The sequence below is a fragment of the Lytechinus variegatus genome, chromosome 15 (genome assembly GCF_018143015.1).
Source record: "Lytechinus variegatus isolate NC3 chromosome 15, Lvar_3.0, whole genome shotgun sequence".
NCBI classification, from domain to species: domain Eukaryota; kingdom Metazoa; phylum Echinodermata; class Echinoidea; order Temnopleuroida; family Toxopneustidae; genus Lytechinus; species Lytechinus variegatus.
The window spans coordinates 27626020-27649557 of NC_054754.1; the positions used below are offsets into that span (position 1 = coordinate 27626020).

At 36.8% G+C, this 23538-nt stretch overlaps 1 protein-coding gene across 1 annotated transcript; it reads left to right on the forward strand.

Moving 5' to 3' along the window:
- Positions 1–1304: 1304 nt before the first annotated feature.
- On the forward strand, positions 1305–23024 carry LOC121429042 (long-chain fatty acid transport protein 4-like). The gene is made up of 12 exons (XM_041625938.1): positions 1305–1653; positions 6231–6339; positions 7216–7495; positions 10179–10334; positions 11271–11340; positions 16429–16630; positions 17847–17996; positions 18445–18631; positions 19333–19470; positions 19825–19989; positions 21565–21711; positions 22664–23024. The coding sequence occupies exons 1-12, from the start codon at positions 1430–1432 to the stop codon at positions 22819–22821; spliced, it is 1986 nt and encodes a 661-aa protein (XP_041481872.1). The 5' UTR covers positions 1305–1429; the 3' UTR covers positions 22822–23024.
- Positions 23025–23538: the final 514 nt, after the last annotated feature.

The window sequence follows — 23538 nt, forward strand, 5'->3', positions numbered from 1 at the left end:
CTTTTTGTTCACTTTGTGTTTTCCAGACCTGGGATGCTTCAGCATATGTTAGCTTTCTTATTATCTTTATTTCTTGTACTTCTTTTGCTTTTTTGGCCTGCTGGCATCCTTTGAATGCTGCGGAGTGTTCACCTCCACAATTGGCACATATTGGTGTCAATTTCTTCTGGCATTGATCAAAATTATGATGATCTCCACACCTAATCTGAGATCTGCATATGTCAGCAGTGTGACCATACCTTTGACACTTAAAACATCTGGACACAGGAGGGATATATGGTTTTACTGAAAACATCTGGTAGCCTAGATTGATATTCTGAGGGAGATCTGCCAGACTGAAAGTAAGAATCACACTCCTCATAGGAATAAAAATAGGCTGATTATTATCAGCACCTTCTCTTTCTTTGTCATTTTTGTTTCTCTGGTCTTTCTTTACTATTCTTTTTACTGCTGTCACTTTCTGGTCTCTCAATTCTTCAAGAATATCCTCTTCTGATGTTTCAGTTGGGACACCATATATCACTCCTTTAGTTCCCGACCTACTTTCCGTGACCTTTACTGGTATATTGCCTATGTTTTGAATCTGTGAGATGGATTTCATCTGCTTTAGGTTGATACATTTTACCAGCAACCCAGTGCTAATGGGTTTAATAAACTCTACTGGTTGTGAAGTCACATCTCTGATCGCTTTTTTTACTTTTAAGGGATCAATATTCCTTAAATTCAATTTCTTCTGTCTATCTATAGGTGCTATAAATAACTTGAAATCAGACAATCTTTTGGTTGAAGTAAAACCTGGAGTACGATATGATGTATTCGAGTCAGAATCTGACGATGCGTTTTGATTGATATTTTCAATTGTAATATCGTCACTCTTTTCTCTTTTTCTTTTTTCTGGTTGGTACGAAGTGCTTTTTTTTCGACGTGGTCTTTGTATCATCCAGATTTCTTCATCCGTACTCGTTATTGTATGGTCCGGCTCGGATGTCGCCGGCCCAGTCGCCATGATTGGCCTTTGGTAAAAGGGCGGGAAATTTGAATGTTAGTACGGTACGTATAGGTGCGACCTACGACATAAAGTAAGTGTGAAGTGCTCAAAAAAGCCCACAAATGCTCGCTTACCCTGTCACTTGACCATAGGAAGGATGTTCCAAATGCACAATTTAGTCTAACAGCGCGATATTGGTAATTTATAGAATTTTTCTGATATTTTCAGAGATAGTGAGTTGCACGTCCTACTCAGGTCAAGCTGCATGCGACCATCGAGACCATCGAGTCAACAAGTACGGTGTCCTTGATGAAAAAGCGCCATCTCAATCTCGCGCGCAGACACCAGTGTAACACAAATCGATCGGAAATTACGTCTACCACGTTTCCTCATTTGTTTCGGATTCTTTTCTTTTTGAGAACGGTGATACTTAGAGGGCGGATGCTGTTCAAGGCGGCTAGAGTTTTGAGAGCGGCAATTGAATATCTTCCCAGTGTAAAAATGGTGGTCAAACTCGCCCTGTTCGGCGGACTGGCAGCGGTTCTTCGCGGATACGCCTCCCTTGACTGGTGGCTTGTCTTGGCACTAATTTTCGTTGTCTACCTCGTGACCGGTGGATGGGATTTTGTGTATGTTGCCATCGTCACCTTTCCAAGAGATTTCAAGTAAGCCAGAAGTTGGGAACTAATTGGGTATACTATCTATAGTAATAGACATTATCCAGCCCACATGTCATTTGTACGGTAGCTAGATTACAAATTTCAGCCACCTATACTATAGCCACCCCAGCTGTGGGCAGTCATTTTCAGATGGAAAAAAATATATGATTTGGGCAATTCCACAGGTTGGGACAAATCTGTAACGTGAGTAACCGACACATTCCAAAGATTTGCCAGGAGCATAATAGAATTTCCCAAGTTTTGTTTTTATACAAAGGATAGTCAGACTGTGTACTTTGTTGTGATACGGAGATGTTTAGTTCCTATCAATAATAATGGAGTTACAGCTCCAAGTATGAGTCAAGGTGTCTCCAAATGTAACGTGAGTAACCGTGGAATAGCCCATTTATATTTTCAATTTGAAAATATTGTCTGTTTTTTTTCATGAATGATAATTTGATTTCAACTGGCATGACTGTAGTCACTTATCGCCTAATGTTAGATCCCCTCATTATGTATTTTCAGAAATTTATCAATTTATCTAGGAGTAGGACTGTTTATTTAATTATTTACACATGTATAGTGAGTGATTGTATTACCGACCGGCCTTGTATTACCGAACGCGCGCATCATATGCGTCAGAAAATAATCAAATACGCTCAAACCTTTGCAACTTCCTTCCAAAGGGAACTTAAATAGAAAAATGATGAAAAATTATCAATAACACAATTTCGAAGTCTTTATATCCTCAAAACAATAAATATGGTCAAAATAGCTCATCAGTGACCTTGTTGTTTTCCCAACTTTTCCCATAGAAAACACACGTTCGGTAATACGATACCTTTTCAAGTGACCAAAATATTTCACTTGCGAAGAGGGGTCCGATTGGAAGCTGATGTCGTAAAAATGAAAAACAATTTCTGCAAAATTTCTGCATGTTTATATTTTGTAGGTATTTGTGTATTTATGGTGAAAGTTTGGTTAATTTTATTGGAATAATGTGTTTGATATGATCAAATTCATGAAAAGTGTTCGGTAATACGATCCACTACCATATTATGTAACGTTAATTATTTTTTATTTATTCATTTATTTACCGGGGAACGGTACCCGGTACTTTATTTGTTTGTGCATCAATATCATCATTGTAAATATTATTATTGTTTTTGTGGGGGTGGGGTGGGGTAAAGATTTTAAATCGCTCAAAGGTTATAGGCCTGGAGTTTTACTTGATCAGTGCAGCCCCCTCCCCCTAAACTAATAATAGTATGATGGGTGACCTAACCCAGGGAGCACCGCAAAGCGGGCCGTAGCCCAGGACTCATCCGTGTCATATTAGGCAGACATGCGAACTCTCCAAAATGGGGGAGAATGTGGTCACAATAGCACTCCAAATAAAAGGGGGAAAATTAATTACCCGGTCATGCCGGTATACACTTAGGCCTACCTCGATTATATGGATGAAGGTCTATCGTGACACAGAATCCTGACATGAACTGAACTGGACCCTCAAAATAAAGGAAAAGTTAGACCTTTATGTCGCATTCATTCTTGGTATTGATCGGCCTTCATATAATCAAGGTAAGTGCATAATTTATTTTTCCCCTTTTCTTTGGGGTGTTATTACGACTCCATTCTACCCCATTTTGGAGAGTAACCGCTGCCTAATACTAATATTACATGGACGAGTCCTGGACACCAACCCGCTTCGTGGGCCGGAGCTCCCTGGGTTAGGGGGACCTAAAGCTACGCACATTGTTTTCAAATGATAAAAACTATGCCAATTTTAATATTTGAACAAATTATCTTTCAATAATTTGTAATAAATATATTCTAAATATTAACCAAGAAGAAAATATCACAGAACTCACTAAAAAAATACGAAAATCCCGCCATGTTTTCCGAACACCTCTTGATTTCGCTGCTCGATGTAGAAGGGGTCCTAAAGCACACACTTGATTTATCATGCAAAGAAATAAGGGTCATTCCATCTGGATTCACCCAGTGGTTGCACCCGACCGTCTCAGAATTTGTTGTAAATTGGTATACATAAAATTCAACATGGCCCAAGCACAAAACAGAAAAATTATTCAAATCGGTCCGTCGGTTCTCGCGCTACAGCCCGCCCTTTTCTCCTTGTTTTGACAAAAATGGGCGTGACCTTCAACTTTCAATGGCCATTGCGTCATAACGTGTTGACCAATTTTCACGAAAGTGGTACTATTTAATAGGAAATTCAGAGAGGAATCCAAAACATATATATCAAATAATGTATTGGAGCGATTTACATGTATAAGGTCGTGACCCTTGACCTATTCTTTGACCTTGAATTTGACCCCCGGACAAATAATTTTTTGACTTGATTTTCGTGTATGTTAATTATTTGTATGATATTGACAAAATATGTTATAACCAATGATGATATTTTATTTCTTCACCTTTAAAAACTCTTCCAAAGATACCATGAAATTTCACTCTAGTCCCACATACTGATATTCATGTTAATAAAGTGTTCAAAAGTTACATGATTTCTTCCAATCTTTAAGTCACAGTATGCAAACACATTAAAAGAAATTAAGCTCATCAGTTCACAAATGAAACATTAAACATTTATGCTCATGAGTAGGTATCTGTTTAGGCATTTTTATGTTCAGCAATATATATCATATATGTATATATTCTTCTTAGTAAAGTGTTTACCCGGTACTTTTATCATCAATGCTTATTTAAGGATCCCTAATTACCCAGGGGTTAAGGAAAAAAAATTTAGTGTGAAAAGGATATTTCCTTTATGCAGACATTAAATTTCTTTCTTTCTTCCATTCAGTCTAAACTCTGGTCACCTCTTACATGTATGTACAGTACTTAATCTCTGTGCAGGCCATTGTGCAGTGATACCTGTACAAATAGTGAGTGGTCTGTTATAGGCTGAAGCCATAGTTTTTATTAAGAGAGTTACCTAAGGTAAGAGGCTGGAGACTGATAAGTGGATAGACAGGTCAGCTCCTTGTAGACTAAGCAGGGAAGAAAATAATAATACACAGGGGTTCAAGCCCAGTATCTTGTGAAAAATGAATAAATATGTTTCCTTCCACATTGAACTATGGTAAGACCCCCTGAGTCTGCGCAGTGTCCCTTGTCTGCGCAAATGTGTATCTGCGCGATTCTAGTAAAAGAAGATATGCGACGAGTACAAACCTTACACATGCAATACATAGAAAGATATTCATTAACAAATCTGACTCAAAATAGTGGAAAAATAATGAATTTCGGGCATTTCATGTGACAACCTCAAAATGCAGATTTTCTCATCAAAAATCCCCAAATCGTGTGTAAAGTGAATGGGTGCACAGACATGGGGCACCATCTTTTTGTTCATTCTGAAAATGACTGGCCGAGGTTTTTTCCAAGAAAATCATATATTTCTCTCAAATTTTCATGAGATTTTTTGCACACTTATAAGTGTGCAAAAAATATAAGGAAAATTATCAATGTATTTTTTTTTCAATTAAAAAAATAATGATTAAGCTTAAGTTATATTGTTAGGTGCGCAGACATTGGGGCCACCTTCTTATACTTCATAAGCTGTTGGTAACTGTCGGCCTACTGCTCTTGTTTATAGTGAATAGACTGTAACTGTAAGATACCATTACAATAACCCATGAAGTTTATGGGCAAACATTGTACATGTACATTTAGGGTGAAAGAAGTAATAGAAAACTTAACAGGGCAACATTTTGAGCCCAATATCTTTGCTAAAATTATATAACAATGCACATTGGACCCTAGGTATCAAAATTTTAGGGGCTCTTAAAATTTCCAGGGCTTTCAGGGGAATTCCAAGAGTGAATTAGCCCTGAGCCCATGCATGTGTATTTTTTTCTCCTGGTACATTTATATTTGGTAAAGGGTACTCCAGCTTGAAACCAATAGGAATTGAAGGGAGTAAAATTTAACCAGTAGAATAATGAAAAGGTGACCAAAAATCACAGTAGAAGAAACTTGGATCAAGAGAGTGAATTTTAATTCTTAAGTTTGTGTACATGTTAATTAATTAAGCAGCACCCATGCATGTACACAGAAAGTTTGACATCCTAGGTTGATTTTATCCAGCAGGAAACAAACAGAATATTTCTAATGGATTCAAATGCTTTTTTTTGTTTTTTTTATTATGGTTTCTACCATTTTCAATCAATTTCTGTTTCCTTATGAATTCTAATATAGTCATTGGTTTCCATCAATTTATGATTTATCTTGGCTGGGTTGTTATTACCTCGTATCTCAAAATTAAAAAAAAATTAACTTAGGAAAAGTTGCATTTTAGAAACATGGCAATGGTGAAAATATTGTATGAAAACATTCTCCTGATACCTTCTAAGAACTCTTTCTAGGCAAACGAAGGCTGCTACTCCAAAATCAATCTTATTCTGAGCTGTCATCAAAATATTTAATTTTGAGATACAAGGTTTTAACAGCCCAGAGACATTATGTAATATTTCATAATGGTTTCTATCGATTTCTATTGGTATTTCAACAGTCTCTATGTTACAATGGTTGCTCTCATTACCATCTTTTTCTTCCAGGGGCTTGGTAACTTTGATCAAACTGAACTCATACCTCCGCAGTAAAATACGTAACAATCACATGACCCATGACGTTTTCAGAGAGAATGCTGAACGCAATCCAGACAAGGTGAATATTTCATTTCCCCCCCCCCAAAAAAAAAAAAATGATAGTGTTTGTAATTACAATTTTCATCATATTGAATCATCATATGTATACTTTTTAAGTTCTGAAATGGCTTGTAATAGTAAAATGAATAGTCAAATGAACTGAACCCCCCAAAAAAAAAAAAAAAAAATCTGTTCGTTAAAAAAATTGTGTTTTATCATGCATTCATGCAACTCCCCAAGTCCATTGTCGTGAAATTTATGAAAATGCAGTAATTATTTCTTGTACAGACTATTGAATGAAGCAAAATAAAATGATTATATCCCAACTTTAGGAAACAATTTTTGAAGCTTGTATCTTTTCAACAGCAGGTAATTTGTTTGTCACCCATTATGCATTACATATCAGTAAAAAAAATTAAGTATACATGTGTTAATAGCAGACTTCCTTATGGTCTTATTTTTTATAATGTACACAACTGTCAAAGAAAAGTGTATGTGCTGTTGTAATACGATTAAATAATAATGAAGTGATATTTACTTATCATAACTGGAACATTTCTGAAGCATCCAGTCACATACAAGTGTGCTTTGGACTAGTGGGAAGTGTACAGATGGTGAATTTATAAAGCTATATTAGACTGGGCAATGTGTGGAGTGTTTTTGCATTGCATAGCGATATGGATATTTGTCTGTTAATGACATTGCTACTTGACTAACATTGCACAAACAGTATATAGATTTGGAGGTGATAACAATGTTTAAACACAAGAAACATGCCTACACTGTAAAATAGCTTGTTTTTCATTCAATGATAGTAGACAGATTCAATAAGCATAACATAATTTTTTATAAACAAGTATGCAAAATTATACAACTGTTTTGTTTTTGTTTACAGCTTGCTCTGCTATTGGACGACCAAAAATGGACCCTGCGAGACCTTGAAAAGTACAGCAATGCGGTGGCCAACCTTTTCTTTGAACGGGGCTACCAGAAAGGCGACACGGTTGCCCTGCTCATGGACAACCGTCCAGAGTTTGTCGGTCTGTGGCTAGGACTGTCAAAGATTGGCGTCGTGTCTGCTTTCATCAATCACAACCTTCGGAGGGACGGGTTGACTCACTGCATCAACGTTGCCAACTCTAAGGCTCTCATTTTCGCTGCTGAACTGTCAGAGGGTAAGGTTTGCAGTGTACGTGGGCATTTTCGATTTTCAGTCATGATTGATTAATTTGTCCTCTTTTTCTTTCTTGACTATGGTCTTATTGCCTCAAGCTAAATTGATTATAGCATTGTAACAGACAATTTGTTGGTGTAGCTTATCTTCTACCAATTTTGATTTATTATGATTTTTATTTCTTATTCATTTATTGGGGGGGATATTGAATAAATTTACAGTAACAAATGCATGTACATCAGCTTTACGTGATCTGTGTGAAAGTGAAATATAAGCAAACATAATTCTTTGGATAAAAAAAATCTATGAGAAGTAGTTATAAAGGTGAGAATCACAGATGAAGTTTTCAGTTGACACCAATTAACTTATCAGAGTATTATTGACATAAAGAATTAACCTACATATCGGCTAGGTACTCTGGATTAAAGATATTGCATGAAAATAGTTCAGCAGACTGCACATAATATTCAGTTTGCCATCTAAATAGTAAATAGTGTATCCATGGAACTGGCTGTGATTTGTAATGATAGCATCACATTATCTATAGATGTAATTTATGTTGTATTGCATAGATATGGGATTAAACATTCCCTTTTTTGTCCAATATAAAATTTACCATAGGCCTACATAGTGATTTTAATGGTCAAGGCATATTTTTAAAGATGGTTTTAATTGTTGCCATGGTCATAGTATTTTGTAAAAAGCAAGCTCGTGGATCACATTGTTTCTTCAGTTCAGTTTTACTTCAATGCAGCATTTCAGGCTTCTAATCCAGCAATCTGGGTTGGATTCCTTGAGTCATTGTGCTTGTATTCATATGAATCCCCAGAGCTGCCAGCTATTGAGAAAAAAGTCATGAATATTAGGATTTTCATGTCAAATTATTCCATTATACTTTCGACCTTAATTATTACTCTTTTTAGGGCAAAGAAGTAACATTTAATACTACATTATGCAGTGGTGAACTTGTCTGAAGGTAGCCAATAATGCTCATTATTCACATGATCTTTGTTACATGTGTATTATCCCTATGAATGGTATATAGATTCTGACTCGATTAGGTGGTTTTCTTCCTCTTCGATTTATCATGGATTTATGCAAAAGAGGAAAAACTGGAGATGATTCTGAATCTGACCCTTGAATTAAGGAATCTGTTGTTAGCTCATCCGGCCTGAGGGAGGGCCAGATGAGCTTATGTATATTACCTCTTCTAATAAATTTATAATACTATGTGGCGCGTATATATGAAATTAGGACTTGTGTCAAAATTATTACTTTTTTACTTTTAAAGGTTGGCAGCTCTGTATCCATTTTCAATGGTTATAAGTACCAGGTCCCTGGGAAAGCTCTTTAGACATGGACTCGTGGTTGTTATTAAAAATGACGAGTTTTCAAGTTTTCTTCAAGCAGCATGAATTAACTATCACTAAATTATTAATGGAGATATTTGTACAAAACAAGCACATTTTCATAAAAGAATTCAAACATGATATCAATTCAAGCTGTGCCATAATAAAGGGATTGTTTAGCTGTAAATACTGCGCAGTGTTTATATTGTGTTGAATGCATGTATTAGTACTACTGTGATCATCTCTGCCGGAGCAGTAAATATCTTTGGAAAAGCAGGAGTCAAGATTTGTCCCTTTGAACCCATATGAGGTAAATGGGTATCTGGCAGGAAGTTATTCCTGGACATGTTGTTGCACTGTAAAAGGCTACCAGGCTATTAAAGCTAGGGTAATGATAGCCAAAGTCCTTTTTTTATTTTGAAGTGCCTATAGTAGAGATGTTAAGGGGACAATTCTCTATCACGATCAGAAACCCATTCATCCCAATCATTAGATTGGCGGAGAGCGGGATAGGAATCGGTTGAAATCGGGAGCAGCGTAATAACAACGTTGTGAAGACAGGGTAACAGCAGGGGGCATTTTATTCAGATTGGCGTGATCGGCTAAAAATTTTGAACATGTTCCAAAATTTCATGCCGATCTTCCCGATCAGAAAACACGCATTTTAAATCATGAAAAGTGCAAGCAATACAGCTTGTAGTCGTGAGATGAGCGTAATCAGGCCTTTCCTGGCATACTAACAGCGGCGCGTGGACATTAATAATCCAATCCTTGGATAATTGTTATTACTGCAAATTATTTTTCACCGACTCCCAGTAAAAGGGTTAATTTTTCCTTGACTATGCCCGACCTGAAAGTTTGTCAAATCGTAGCAACATCGGCATAGTGGAACGGAGGCTTTATATTTTAGCATGTTGTGTGCCATACAACAACAGAGTCTGTTTCATAAAGACTTGTATGCTCTACATGTTGCTAAAGAAATAGGAGAAACATAGCCCCCCCCCTCAGTTACACAATTTTTTAAAAAATACAAATAGATGCCTGTTTTTTAGACTTGTATGCTCTACATGTACATGTTGCCAAAGAAATATGAGATACATAGCCCCCCCCTCAATACATTTTTTTAAAATACAAACAGGAGCCTGCTTTATAAAGCTTGTTTGCTCTAGATGATGCCCCCCCCCCCCCCCGCCAGTCTTGAAATACAAATTTTTTAAAAGCAAGTAATTTGCCAAATTGAAAGTTCCATGGAAACCTTGAATGTGATTGGCTGCAGAGTCCTGTGACCATAGTAATTGACATTTTATTTCATTGACATCTTAAATTTGCTTGCAGCGGTGCGAGAAGTCCATCCATCTCTGAAGAACGTTGAATGCTTCACCACTGGACCTCTTACAGAGACGCTGTCCTTCAACAGTCAAAATGTGGACTCGTTGATCAAAGCCACATCCAGTCTACCTCCACCAATCATACCAGGAAGAAATCTTAAAGGTGAATAAGATTGAAATCATTGTTATGATCAGCCACCCACAAACCAGTAATAAGTCATCAGGGAACTTTCCTCTGAAAATGGCTGAACATCAATTTGGTCTTTAAAGATAAATATCAGTTGTGGTAACGATATACAAAATGTGTTTGAACAGAATCCAATTAGATTACCACGAAAGTGTTTGTAATATGTGCCGAATAGCTCTGGTAGGAATGCTGAGAAATTGCCAAAATAAGCACAGAATTCCATCAAATGTCGGGTATTTTTCGAAGCAATATTAATACACTGTCCCACATATGCTTTTCTTTGTTAGTGATCATCAGAATTATCGATTTTGAGCTAAGATTTCATGATTTTACAAAGATAAGTTTACATTGATGTACAAGATCTAGATATATAGTAATATTTTGACAATTAACCTTGATTTAAAACACTTTCTCATGATAGTAATAATAATAAAATTACACTTCTATTGCGCATAATACACAAAGTCTCTATGCACTTCATATATACGTGAATTAAATATCTCAACTTATACAATATGGGCATTGAAAAAAAACAATGAAATGAAATAATTGTTTGCTGTAACTACTGTCTTTTACCTTTAAAAAGTAAAATTTAGAAATTGGCTTATATCTGAAAGAATAATTTGAGAGTAAGTTTCATAAAAGAAAAGATGTATTATTTCTTTTACATTTTTTTTTGTTTCTGGACTACTTGGAAGTTTCACCACTGTTGTGCAGTGTGCACATCTCATGCAAATCAGAATCACATCAGCTGAGTTACAATCGGATCTTTCCAAATTATATTCTCCAAGTTAGATTGAAGTTCATATTTGAACAGAACATTAATTGGTTAGCGCCGTGCTGGTCGATTCCAAGAACAATCATACAAATTTATAGACCTACGTGTACTCCTCTTACTGTCTTGCAATACAGATATTGTCTTCTATATTTATACATCTGGGACAACAGGACTGCCTAAAGCGGCTGTGATTACACACTCAAGGTAATAGTAATCTTTCAATAATCTGTAGCTGTTTATTTTACATGTACAGGTGGGTGTTTCATAAAGCCGTTTGTAAGTTAAGAGCGACTTTAAGAACGACTGGTGATCCCTTCCTGTGGTAAGTGGTATTGAATTAGCGATGGTTTAGCTCGTAAGAAAGGATCACCAGTCGTCTTAAAGTCGCTCTTAACTTACGAACAGCTTTATGAAACGACCCAAGGTATATCAGGATGGATGATTGGTCCACAGAGCATCGTAAGATGTTTGTTTAATTTCCACATAAAAAATGCAAGAATCCACAATCCAGGAGCCAGATTACATCCAGCTTAAGCTAAAAACAAATCAACAATACACGATCAGGAGCTAGAGTAAACAGTCGTTAGTACAATGGAATCATCATCAAACAAATTTATATCGATTCTTTGGTATTTATCACTGTTACAAGACACACGAGGACCTAAAGCATACATATCGTCGCACGCACCACGAACCGTCCTCTCTGCACACTTCAAAAGTTAGTTTTGCAGAGAACGCATTTAAAAAAAAAGGTTTTTTAAAACCGGCAATAAGTGCAGCTACAAGGAGAGCAAATTATCTACCGGTGTCTTTGTTCGATAGTTCAGTTTCCAAAGTTTCATCCTGTATCTTTACATTTTCTTGAAGTGAATTATTTACGCCACAGTGGGCATCATAACAGAGAGGACGGTTCGTGGCGAAATCGCGAGGCGTGATAGCGCACTGTATCTGCGCAGAGAGGACGGTTCGTGGTGCATGCGACGATATAATTGGTAGTAGACATTCATTGTGGACTATGATTAATTGTCACCCTAATGTACAGTGTGGAGGAACCCATCAATGTCAGCTAACTGCTAGCTGGCGGTAGTATGCTAGCACAGACTCATATTTGACATTTGACACAATAACGGGTCTAGAGTTAAGACTAGACTTCAAAGACTCTGTCTGTGTCAAGTCGAGCCATCTACATTACATTGTGAATCTAGTCTCACTACTCCAGACTCTGCATTGTGCACTTATGCGAAATTGTGAAAATCAAAGGTCTGTGCCTTCAGACTAAGCTGGGGGTGCCAAAGGATGAAATGGTAGTAATATTATATGTATAGTCTCACTATGCCGCATAAACACAAAACCAAAACTTCCTGGTAATTCCCCCTAAATCAAAAAGGTATGTTTTAAAGGAAAATTGCTAGAAATGTTCCTTCACTTCTAGATAGAAGTGATCCCTCAGTTTTAGATAGAAGTGTTCCCTTACCCCCCCCCCCCATTCAACTTCTGAATGAATCTGTCTAGTCATTCCAACACATATTTGATATTTATATTTGATACTTTTGTAGCATTGAATTGGACATACCGACAACTGAATGTTTACATGTAAATTGATAATTCATCAGTTTACTGAAAGAATAGGTGGATGATCATGTTTATTTAGTGGACAGGGGTAGGAGACCCTCAGGTCACAGTTATCAAGTTAGCTTTTCCCAGACCCAGGCAGCTATTAAGTTACATGTAACCATACACGGTTCTGTGTTTATTCATAAATTGTTATTGCCGAATTGGTAATAAGTAAACAAATTGTGAAAACGTGAGGAAGGATATGAAACATGAAGTTCATAACCATTATCGTAGACTGCTGAAAAAGTCCTTTGAAATTAGGAGATGCTACTTTTCAGGCTGAATTGAATTGAATTCATTCCCAAGCAAGATATTTTCATGCCAAAATACTCATTATTTGTGTACGAAAGCGCTCATTTGAGGTTATTCTCAGGAGTTCATATCAATTTTAAGTAGCGTACATCCACCTGTTTATCAATAGAGGTGGGTGCTTCATCAAGCTGTTTGAAAGTTATGAGAGATTTGAAGAAGGACTGGTGATCCTTTCTTGTGATAAATGATATTCACCATTAAATGTACATTGGTGATTATTTTGCTGGTAAGAAAGATTCACCAGTCATTCGTAAAGTCGCTCTTAACTTACGAACAGCTTCATAAAACACCTACCAGATGGGTGTTTCATAAGTCTGTTTATAAGTTTGAGCTACTTTGCGAATGACTGGCTATCCTTTCTTGTCCTTAATGATACCCACTAGATTTCCTTTGGTGCTTCTTTAGTAGGGTCACTGGTTGTCTGTAAAGCATCTCATAACTTATGAGACACCCACCAAGATACGTGTGATACAAAAGGCCTTTATTCAATATTTACCTTCTTTTGTGCAATTTTTAATTCAAACTATAAAGCAAATAAACTTTGCCCCTTTTTATATGTCTTATTAAAGTTCTTGGCCTCGGTGACTCCAATAGTGCCATTCACTTCGGAAACTCTCCCGCCAAAGTATATATGTATATCACTGTTCAGTCTTTACATGAAAATGAATAATACTAAGCTTGTGAGGATTAAAAATCCCTTGTCTGACTGAAGAAGCTTTTAACATGATTCAGACAAAAATTGGGTAAAGGTTCACCAAAATTTGGCCAGGGCCCCGTCTCACAAAGAGTTGCGATTGATCCGATCACACTCAACTACATGTATGGAAAGCCAGCAACATCTAAAAATGCATGCTTGTTCAAAAAAATTTCTAGATATGATGTATATTCATAAATTCATTGATTTCTTAACAATTTGGTGTGTTCGCCTTTGTTTATGAAGGACATTTTACACATTTTCTGTAGAGAAAATTGTGACACTAATGGATTTCCATAGAGTTATGATTGATCGGATCAGTCGTAACTCTTTGTTAGACAGGGGCCCTGATTTTGAGGTACTCTGTACATGTAGCAGAACTGCCAAGTAGTAGGATTTGAACTTATTTGGTAGGGTTTTACTTAAAGGGGAAAGTGACATTGAAAATATTTTTTTATCATTTGAAATAGGATTTTTGAAACTTCTAAGAATAATTCTCTAATAATCAGTTCACATACATGTACATGTATTTCTACCTTTTTTGCTTGTTTTTCAAATTTCGAAACAATTATAGGATATTAGGCTTGAAAATATCATAAAAAAGAATTAAAAAATAGGATTTTTGCTTAATCTGGGTCAGCTGATTTAATGCAGGATGTTTATTTTGTAATCAGTTGGTATATTCATCTCCAGGCCCTGTAACATTTAACATAGCGATTTATCATGGGGCTGATTTCTATGATCGATTGCTTTGTAATCAGAGCCCCGTCTTACAAACAGTTACAATTGATCTGATCAATCACAACTATGGATGGCTATCAACGTCAACACCTATTATGCATGTTTTTTCAAAATATATTCTATGATGTATATTCATGCATTCATTGTTTTCTTGAACATTTACTGTGCTTCTCTTTGTTTGCACACCTGTAATAGGGCATTGTGCAAATTTCTTATAGAGCAAATTATGGTATGGATGGATTTCCATAGAGTTACAATTGATTGGATCAGATCAAGCGTAATTCTTCGTGAGACGGGGCCCAGTTGTAAAAATTAGCCCAGTGATCCATCGCTAAGCTTTATGTTCACATGACCCTTATACTATTTATTCACATCAAGATGTCATTCACCTAGCGCAAAGATTAAATTCTTTCGTATTACGAACTCCATTGGTCAAGTAGATACTGGTCATTGTGTCTGATACTTTATCTCTTTTATATTGACTTTTCTTAATGTGCAGACTCCTTGACACTTCAGTAGTAGGTTAATAGTGGCACCACTGAAAAGCTTTCATATTGGTCTTTAATACCTAATAGTAACACTGGATATTGAAATTTCAATGAATATGCAAAATCCTTACCCAAGAAGTTTGTATACAACCTTGACAATATATACATATTGTGGTAATTAGCACAGAATTTATGTGTGTGTGTGCGATATCACATTCCACGTGTTGGATACAGGTGAGCCAAAAAGACAAAGATGCATTGCAGTCCCAACAAAATTTATTTCCAAGTAATATTCCAATTTTTTACACAAACCTCACGTCTTCGTCAGGGATACAAGCTTACAGTGACAAGATATTGAAATAATAGATGCATTCATGATTATGGTAGTTGCGGAAACGCGCGCGTTAAAAAAGCATCACCATCATAATGAAAGCATACTTTAGGTGCAGACTGTAAATATTTTTGTGTGAGAAAATTGTTATGTCATAATCACTTGATATTGACTCAACCACTATCGTTAATATGCATGAAAAGAATAAGATAATCGATATAGGCTTATTATGAAACTAATTCAAGATAAAAAGAGGTGACAATGACCTCTAATATCACTATCTTGAAATCAAGTGTTAATTTTTTGGAGGAGAGTTAAATGTGTGCTAGGCAAGAAAGAATAATAATACCTAAACTAGTAACAAAGTACATTGATAGCGAGGTAAGATGATTGTTTCGGATTAACTCATGAAATATTCCTGAAATTATTTGTAAAAATTGTATTTGTCCAGCCTAGAGAGATCTCGATTTAGGCCATATTGAAAACTTCTGCTATGAATAATTGCTCGAAGCTCAGCGAGTTTCCTCTCATCTGCCGATTTATAACCTCCGAAAAGAATGATTTTGAGATCATTGATAGAGTGATTTTCTTTGTTGAAGTGCTCGACTACCTTAACACTTGATTTCGAGATAGAGTGATATTAGAGGTCATTGCCACCTCCTTTTATCTTGAATTAGTTTCGTTATAGGCCTTTAATTGATTATCTTATTCTTTTCATGCATGATTGTGGTTGCATTATTATCAAGTGATTATGACATAACAATTTTCTCACTGACGCAATTATGTTTACAGCCCGCACCTTAAACCTGTGCGTTTCTATGACTACCATAATCATGAATGCATCTATTATCTCAATATCTTGTCACTGAGAGTTTTGTATCCCTGACAAAGATGCGAGCTTTGCGTCGAAAATTTGGATAATACTTGGAAATGAACTTTGTTGGAACTGCAACCTCTTTGTCTCTATTATATATTGGTACTGTTAAAGTTGTGTATAACTGTAAATAAATTCTAAAGTCCTGTAATGGCAGTTGCAGGACTTGAGGTGGTGCTATTACGGCTGCTGGTTTGTATCTGCTTTTAATATAATAAATATTTTCTATGTCTTCCAGGTTATTGTTCATGGCTAAGAGTATCTCAGAATCTTTCAACATCACTGGTGATGATACCATCTACTGTGCTCTTCCGCTGTACCACTCTGCAGCAGGATGCCTCGGTGTTGGCCAGCTCATCATCAACGGAACGACCATGTCCATGAGGGCCAAGTTCTCTGCCTCAAATTTCTGGAAAGACTGCATCAGATACAATGCAACGGTAAGTATGAGAAATAAAAGAAATATGTTTCATTTTATACCTTAGCTCCTATCCTTTAAAACAATTTAATCAAATTGCATTGTGTATATTTAAAATGCACATTTTACATCATTTTTGTTGTTATTGTTTCAAGATTGAAGACTTTCATTCCATTTTCATACATGTAAACAAATAAACAATTACAAATTAACAAATACAATATGTTTTTGTACATCATACAATTAAATAATAGGTAATAGTAATTATCATGCCAAACTTTGAAAATGTGCTTGAAATAAAGCTTGTGTTTAGATATAACAGGGTCCAAAAATGAGCAAAGCTTGGGAGCATATGGTTCCATCTGATAATTGCAATAAAAAAAAGATTTTGTCAAGTAGGTTTGACTGGGCAAAAGAAATCCCATGTATCCACAATAGAGATCAAGTTACAAAGTAAAGCAGTTGTTTCATTTTGGTTTAACCATGAGTAGCTACAAGTGAAATTCTGTCCATGCCGTAACCTATTTCTTATAGTTACATGATATCTGGATTATACTGTAATTGTCAAGAATACAATAGAGTACCGAAGCGATGACGTCTGGTCCGGTGTGTTGGCTCAGTCGGTAGAGCATCCGTCTCACAACCGGGAGGTCGGGGGGTTCAAACCCCGGCCGCGTCAGACCAAAAAACGTTAAAAGATGGGAGTTGCTGCGACCCTGTTTGGCGTTCAACGATTAAAGGGATAGAGCCTCGTCGATTTGGCGCTGCACAGTGGCTGCCGGGCCCACGATCAATTGGGCAAAGCAAATTTTCGGAGTACATCATTTCATGTCTATTTTGAACAATAAATTATGGATTTTCATTTTGGATTTTTTTTTCATGGTGTCATGGCGGCCTGGTTCTCAACAAATGAAAGCGTGTGTTTCTCATAGGAGAAAATCGCTGCTATCATCCGCGACTCTGTTTAGAACCAGCCCGCCATGACACCATGGCAACTGACGTCACACTTCGGTACTCATTGCAAAACTGGTTTCAATAGTTTTAGAATCACAGATGTTGATTAGTCAGTCATTAACTGCTAGAAATTTTTGCCATACTGGGCTATCATTAGAGAGGCAACTGATTTTGAACCATGGGTTAATGTCTGCATTTGTGTACCTGGTATATTTTCTGTTTGTGAATGAAGGGTAACATATGACCTCCATTGCAATTGATATTTTATTTTATTTCTGTTTCAGGTAACGCAGTATATTGGAGAGATCTGCCGGTATCTATACGCCCAACCCCACAAACCTGAGGAAACCAAACATCAAGTCAGATTAGCTATGGGCAATGGACTCCGGCCAGAGCTTTGGAATGAGTTCAAAGATAGATTTAACATCGCAAGGGTAGGTCATATCATGCCCTGCTTTCAGACTGTCCTCCAAGTGAATTTGCGCCTTTTGAGTAAAGTGTTCTGAGAGGTATTTAGGGGAGAGTGCAACCTTTGGTTGGGCTCAGCTGTTTTTTATTGGGGTTCTAAGTAAGGGGAATATTTTGATTTTCAGGAACAATAACAAATTGCAAAATAATCCCAAAAGAAAAAAAAGCACTGGTCTAATTGAAACTGTCAAAACAGCCATTTTGAATATGTTTGTTCCATCAACTTTTTTTCCCATAGAAAAAGTATACTCCATCAAGAAATGATAAAAACTGAAATGTGATAACGACCAAAACGATTCTGTATATCCTACTGAAAATCCCACAGTGCAATTTTTTTTGCACTTTGCCTTGCCTGGTCACATATTACCTTATTATCATCACAATAAGGTCACAACTTATTAATAATCACTGCAGATTGGAGAATTCTACGGAGCCACGGAGGGCAACGGTAACATCGCCAATATGACCGGTCAACCCGGAGCAGTAGGGTTCAACTCCATGATAGCACCATGGGCCTATCCTGTCTTCTTGATCAAGATCGACCCTGAGACTGGGGATATCATCAGGAACTCTAGGGGACTTTGCATGAGGGCAAAACCAGGTGAGGAAGGAATGGGGATGGGGTCTTTACATTTTGTAGTGGTCCTGGCGCCGCCTGCCTCTTGTTCCGAGGGTTGTGGGCTCAAATCCGTTTCCAGGCGTCTGTTTCCTTCTGAAAGAAATTCATCCATGTTGTGCCACACTCAAACCAGGTGGGTGTTTCATAAAGCTGTTCGTAAGATACGAATGACTTTACAAACGTCTGGTGATCCTTTCTTGTGCTCTGTGATATCCCTATGTAATTGAATTATGACCTACAGGTAAGAACATGTTCCAGTCGTGCGTAAAGTCGTTCGTAACTTTACGAACATCTTTTTGAAACACCCACCAGGTGGAGTAAATGGGGACCTGGGGGGCGTTTCATGAAAGGACTTGTCAGACGTTTTATCCGACAAGTCCCATTTTATCCGACAGTTACCATAGGAGCAGTGCCTCTCAGCCAATCAAAATCATGGAAAGATGTCAGATCTGACATCTTGTTGGATGAAAATATTGATGGAACACTCCCCAGGAAGCACTAGTAGGCCTATTGGTCATTGCCATTCTATTCTCAACCCACATATTCAAATATTTATATGTAAATCACATTCTTATACAGACATTGCATAAGTCTCTGGACTACTGCATGCTATTGTATTGTATGTAATATACCGAAATTGAAGTGAAGTTTAAACTTTAATTCTTTTATTTTTATTTACCTAGGTGAACCTGGGCAGTTGGTTGGTAAGATTCGTAAAGGGGATCCAGTCAGAGAGTTTCACGGATATGCAGATCGTCAAGCTAACAGCAAGAAGGTTGTATATGACGTACTAAGGAAAGGAGATTCTGCATTCTTGTCGGGTATGTGAAATGAAAAATACTATTACGAATGCCAAACAAAACATGTTAAGCAAGGAATAAATTTGTCTGTCAAATACTGATTTGGAAAGGTTATTTACAATACAGAGTTTTGTATAGTTTGAAGAAACACTGATAAAATGCAGGTCAAGTACTTTTGTGTGTTGGTGATCTGTTTTGAATATTATTTCTATATTAGGATGTGCCTTTTCAAGATAAAAATCTCAAAATTCATTTAGTGTGACCCATTGTTGGTTTTAGGGATGGTTTACAATTTAGGTTTAGCTAATTGGGTCTTATCAACTGATGATCAGAGTTTGTCCTTACACCATATATCTGTCATCTTTCTATTGATAGGAGATGTGTTGATCATGGACAGGTTTGGATATTTCTATTTCCGGGATCGTTCTGGGGATACGTTTCGATGGAAGGGAGAGAACGTGTCCACGACAGAGGTGGAAACAATCATTAGCAAGACGATAGGACTCAATGACACTGTAGTTTATGGTGTTGAAGTACCAGGTATGGTGATTAAATGATGTTTAACTATTATTCCAATTGTTTGAATGATGAATAGTTTTCGGTTGATATGAAAATAATAATAATCACAATATTATCCCATGTTTATATAGTGCGTAATACATCCACAGATTTACCCCGAGTTACCCTAGTCATCTGGGGGGTGTTTCATGAAAGTTGTCAGCACTGACTAAATTGTCAGTGCTGACAATTTCAGTGAAATCCTTGGTTTTGATTGGCTGTGAGGCACTTGTCTCTGACTATTATTATAGTAACTGTCGAAGAAAGCCAATTTGTCAGTGCTGACAACTTTCATGAAACGCTCCCCTGATCCTTCACCTGTAGCATGCCCGCACACATTGTAGCCATCAGCTTTCTCCTATCTCTTAGAGAGCGTTCCAACAAGGGTTTAAGACTCAATTGCTAAACATACTACAACGGCTTCTGCATCCTACTGGGTGCCCATTTGACTCCTGGGTGGAGAGTGGCAAAGTGTGGATTGTCAAATGACACCAGGCCATGATGGGATTTGATGAATCAAGAACTGCATCACGATGCTTGTGAGCTATCATTTTCTTGTAATGACATTTAGCGAGAATATCACAGAAAAATGGTCCACTTTAAGGGATGTTCTTCGTACTTCCTAACATTCAAGGGAGACAACAATGTTGAAATGGTTGGGCTGGCGTTTTATATTTGGTCCCATAGATTCATATCTGTGTAGCAGTGCTTGTGACTTTTGACAGAATTAATGAAGTTAAATCAAGTTTATTTTCAGGATTTCATTCAGCTAGTGCAAATTCTTAGATGTATTGAACCAAGTTTAAAATCAAATTTAATCGGTTTTATACTGAAGACCTGTGGCCCGGTAACACAGAGCTTAGTGATCATCGTAGAACATTTTTTTATGATTGATTGCATCTACTAGGATGTACAATCAATCGTAAAAATCAGGCCTAAGATTAATTGCTAGCTCTTGTGCTACAACTTAGACCCAGGGGCCTTGCAGAAATACTTAAAATCAAACACAACTCTAAAAGTGCTGCATCCTGGACTTGCGCTTGACATTTGACTTGAGTTTAATCGCAACTCTTTCTGCAATGGCTCCAGAACTGAATTGTATCCTCAAGCCTTTGCCTAAGTATTTTTTTGTAAACCTACTAGAGAATTAGGAATAAGAATAGAACTTGTTTCATGAGCTGAAATTGTAGTTGCAAATTAACATTTTAAACTGATTTCTTTTACGCTGGTTTTATTCTTTTCTTCAAGGTGAGACCGCTATTGATAAGATTTAAATTTACTTTTTTATTGAACTCTGAGCTCTTTATGCGCTTTGAGCACTCTACAGAGTGGATTTGGCACTTTATAAGTCACATTACTATTACAATATTATATGGTGATGGCTAAAAAAAATTAAAAGAAAACAGGTGGTATTGTCTCAAAGTAGAAGAAAATAATTATATGTTTCTCTTTCTGTTTCTCTCTCTCTTTTCTGTCTCTATCACCATCTCTCGTCTTTCTCTGTCTGTCTTTCCCTTTCTCTGTCTGTCTCTCTCTGTCTTTTTCTGTCTCATCAAGGATCTGAGGGTCGTGCTGGTATGGCAGCCATAGTAGATCCCAATGGGTCTCTCAACATTCCAGATCTATACACATTACTCAAAGGCAACCTGCCAGGCTACGCTATCCCTCTCTTCATCCGTATAGTCACAAAGGTGGATACAACAGGTACGTAAACCTTAGCGTTTTCAACTACCAATGCCCTCCCCCTCTCCTCCAAGGGGATGCTATATGCTACATCTATCCCACTTTTCATCTGTATAGTCACAAAGGTGGATACTACAGGTATGTAAACCCTTGTGTTTTCAACTTCCCCTCCCCTACCCCTTCCCATATATTGCTATGTCACGAAGAGCCTGTACACATAATCTGCTTGCTAGTAGAATTGGAAGGCAGGAAATGAAATAAGGCAGAAACTTGTGGAAAGTTGTAGGTTTCATCAATTCAAGCTAGCAGGAACAAATATTTATGATATCTCTATGTGATAGAAGTGAATAAAATCAATTGTGTCATGTGAAAAGCAGAATATCACCCAGTTCTTGTGTATACAAACCTATGGAATCACAATGAAATCATGGATCTGAGGCGGATGAAAAGCACAATTAAATTTATATTCAAAGCCTGATAATTGGAGCTATTTTTAAGCAAAATACTTGGCTAGGAAGCAGTGAAATGCATAAACCTGACATTGCTGTGTTTTGCAGTTTATAAACTTTCAGTGGATATATATGATTTGTCAATTTCACTTTTGGGTCTGGATGGGGTCTTGAAACACGGAAGGGAAAAAAACACTCAAATAGAAGTTGATATTGAAATAAACATTTTAACAGGTTTGTATTGGTGCAATGGCTTTTTAATGATAAATCAAAAAAAAAAAATATATATATATATATTGAATGATGATATTAAAATATTGCTTATCATTTCTTTGTAATTAGTTCACAGACTTTAATTCAGTTACCCGATAAGCTTTTCATTACACTTTCAGGATGTATCAAAACATACAAAAAAATATATATATTGAATGATGTTATCAAAATATTGCTTATTTCTTTGTAATTAGTTCACAGACTTTAATTCAGTTACCCGATAAGCTTCTTCATTCCACTTTCTTGTTTAGGAACCTATAAACTCAAGAAAGTCGAGATAAGAAAGGAAGCATATGACATCAACACCGTCAAGGATAGGTTATACTACTTGAATGCCAGGGCGGGGCGCTATGAAGAACTTACCCCCACAGCTCACCAAGACATCAAGTCCGGTAAAATCAGGTTATGATGAGAGTTGAGCTGTTAAGAGGTTTTTAGGAGTTATTACAAACCTTGCATCTATGTTTTTTATGCAGTATCAGATTTTTAGGAAATTGTTACTTGGTCTACGTCCATTTGGTATACTGTCCATTTGTTCTCATCCTAGTTCATATACAACCAGTTGCCTATTAACCATCGGAGGGGGGGGGGCATTTCATAAAGCTGTTCGTAAGTTAAGAGTGACTTTAAGAACGACTGGTGATCCTTTCTTACGCGCTAAACCATCGCCTATGGTGTATACCATTTACCAAAAGAAAGGATCACCAGTCGTTATGAACAGCTTTATGAAACACCCCCTGGTCTAATTGCCATTCAGGCTATTTACCAGTTTGTCTAATTTCCAGTAGGGCTATATTCACTTTGTCAAATATCCTCTTGGGCTAACACACATTAGTCTATGTGATTAGATGAAACTGTTCATGAGCCAGGTTTTCATTTGACGAAGTGCAAAATGATAAGTAGTCAAAATGGAAATTAGGCCATCTTGGCAATAGACTATAAGGAGAATTATACCAAGTTATAGTTGACCAAATGGTAATTAGACTAAATTGTTTGATGTTTGTAGACCAATCAGGTTTAGCCATGATGGTGTTTGACAATCTGAGAATTAGATTACTTGTAGACCAATGGATTGTTGATTTGGTCAGTACCTTAATTGTATAACGTGATTGCAATAGTTCTTTTG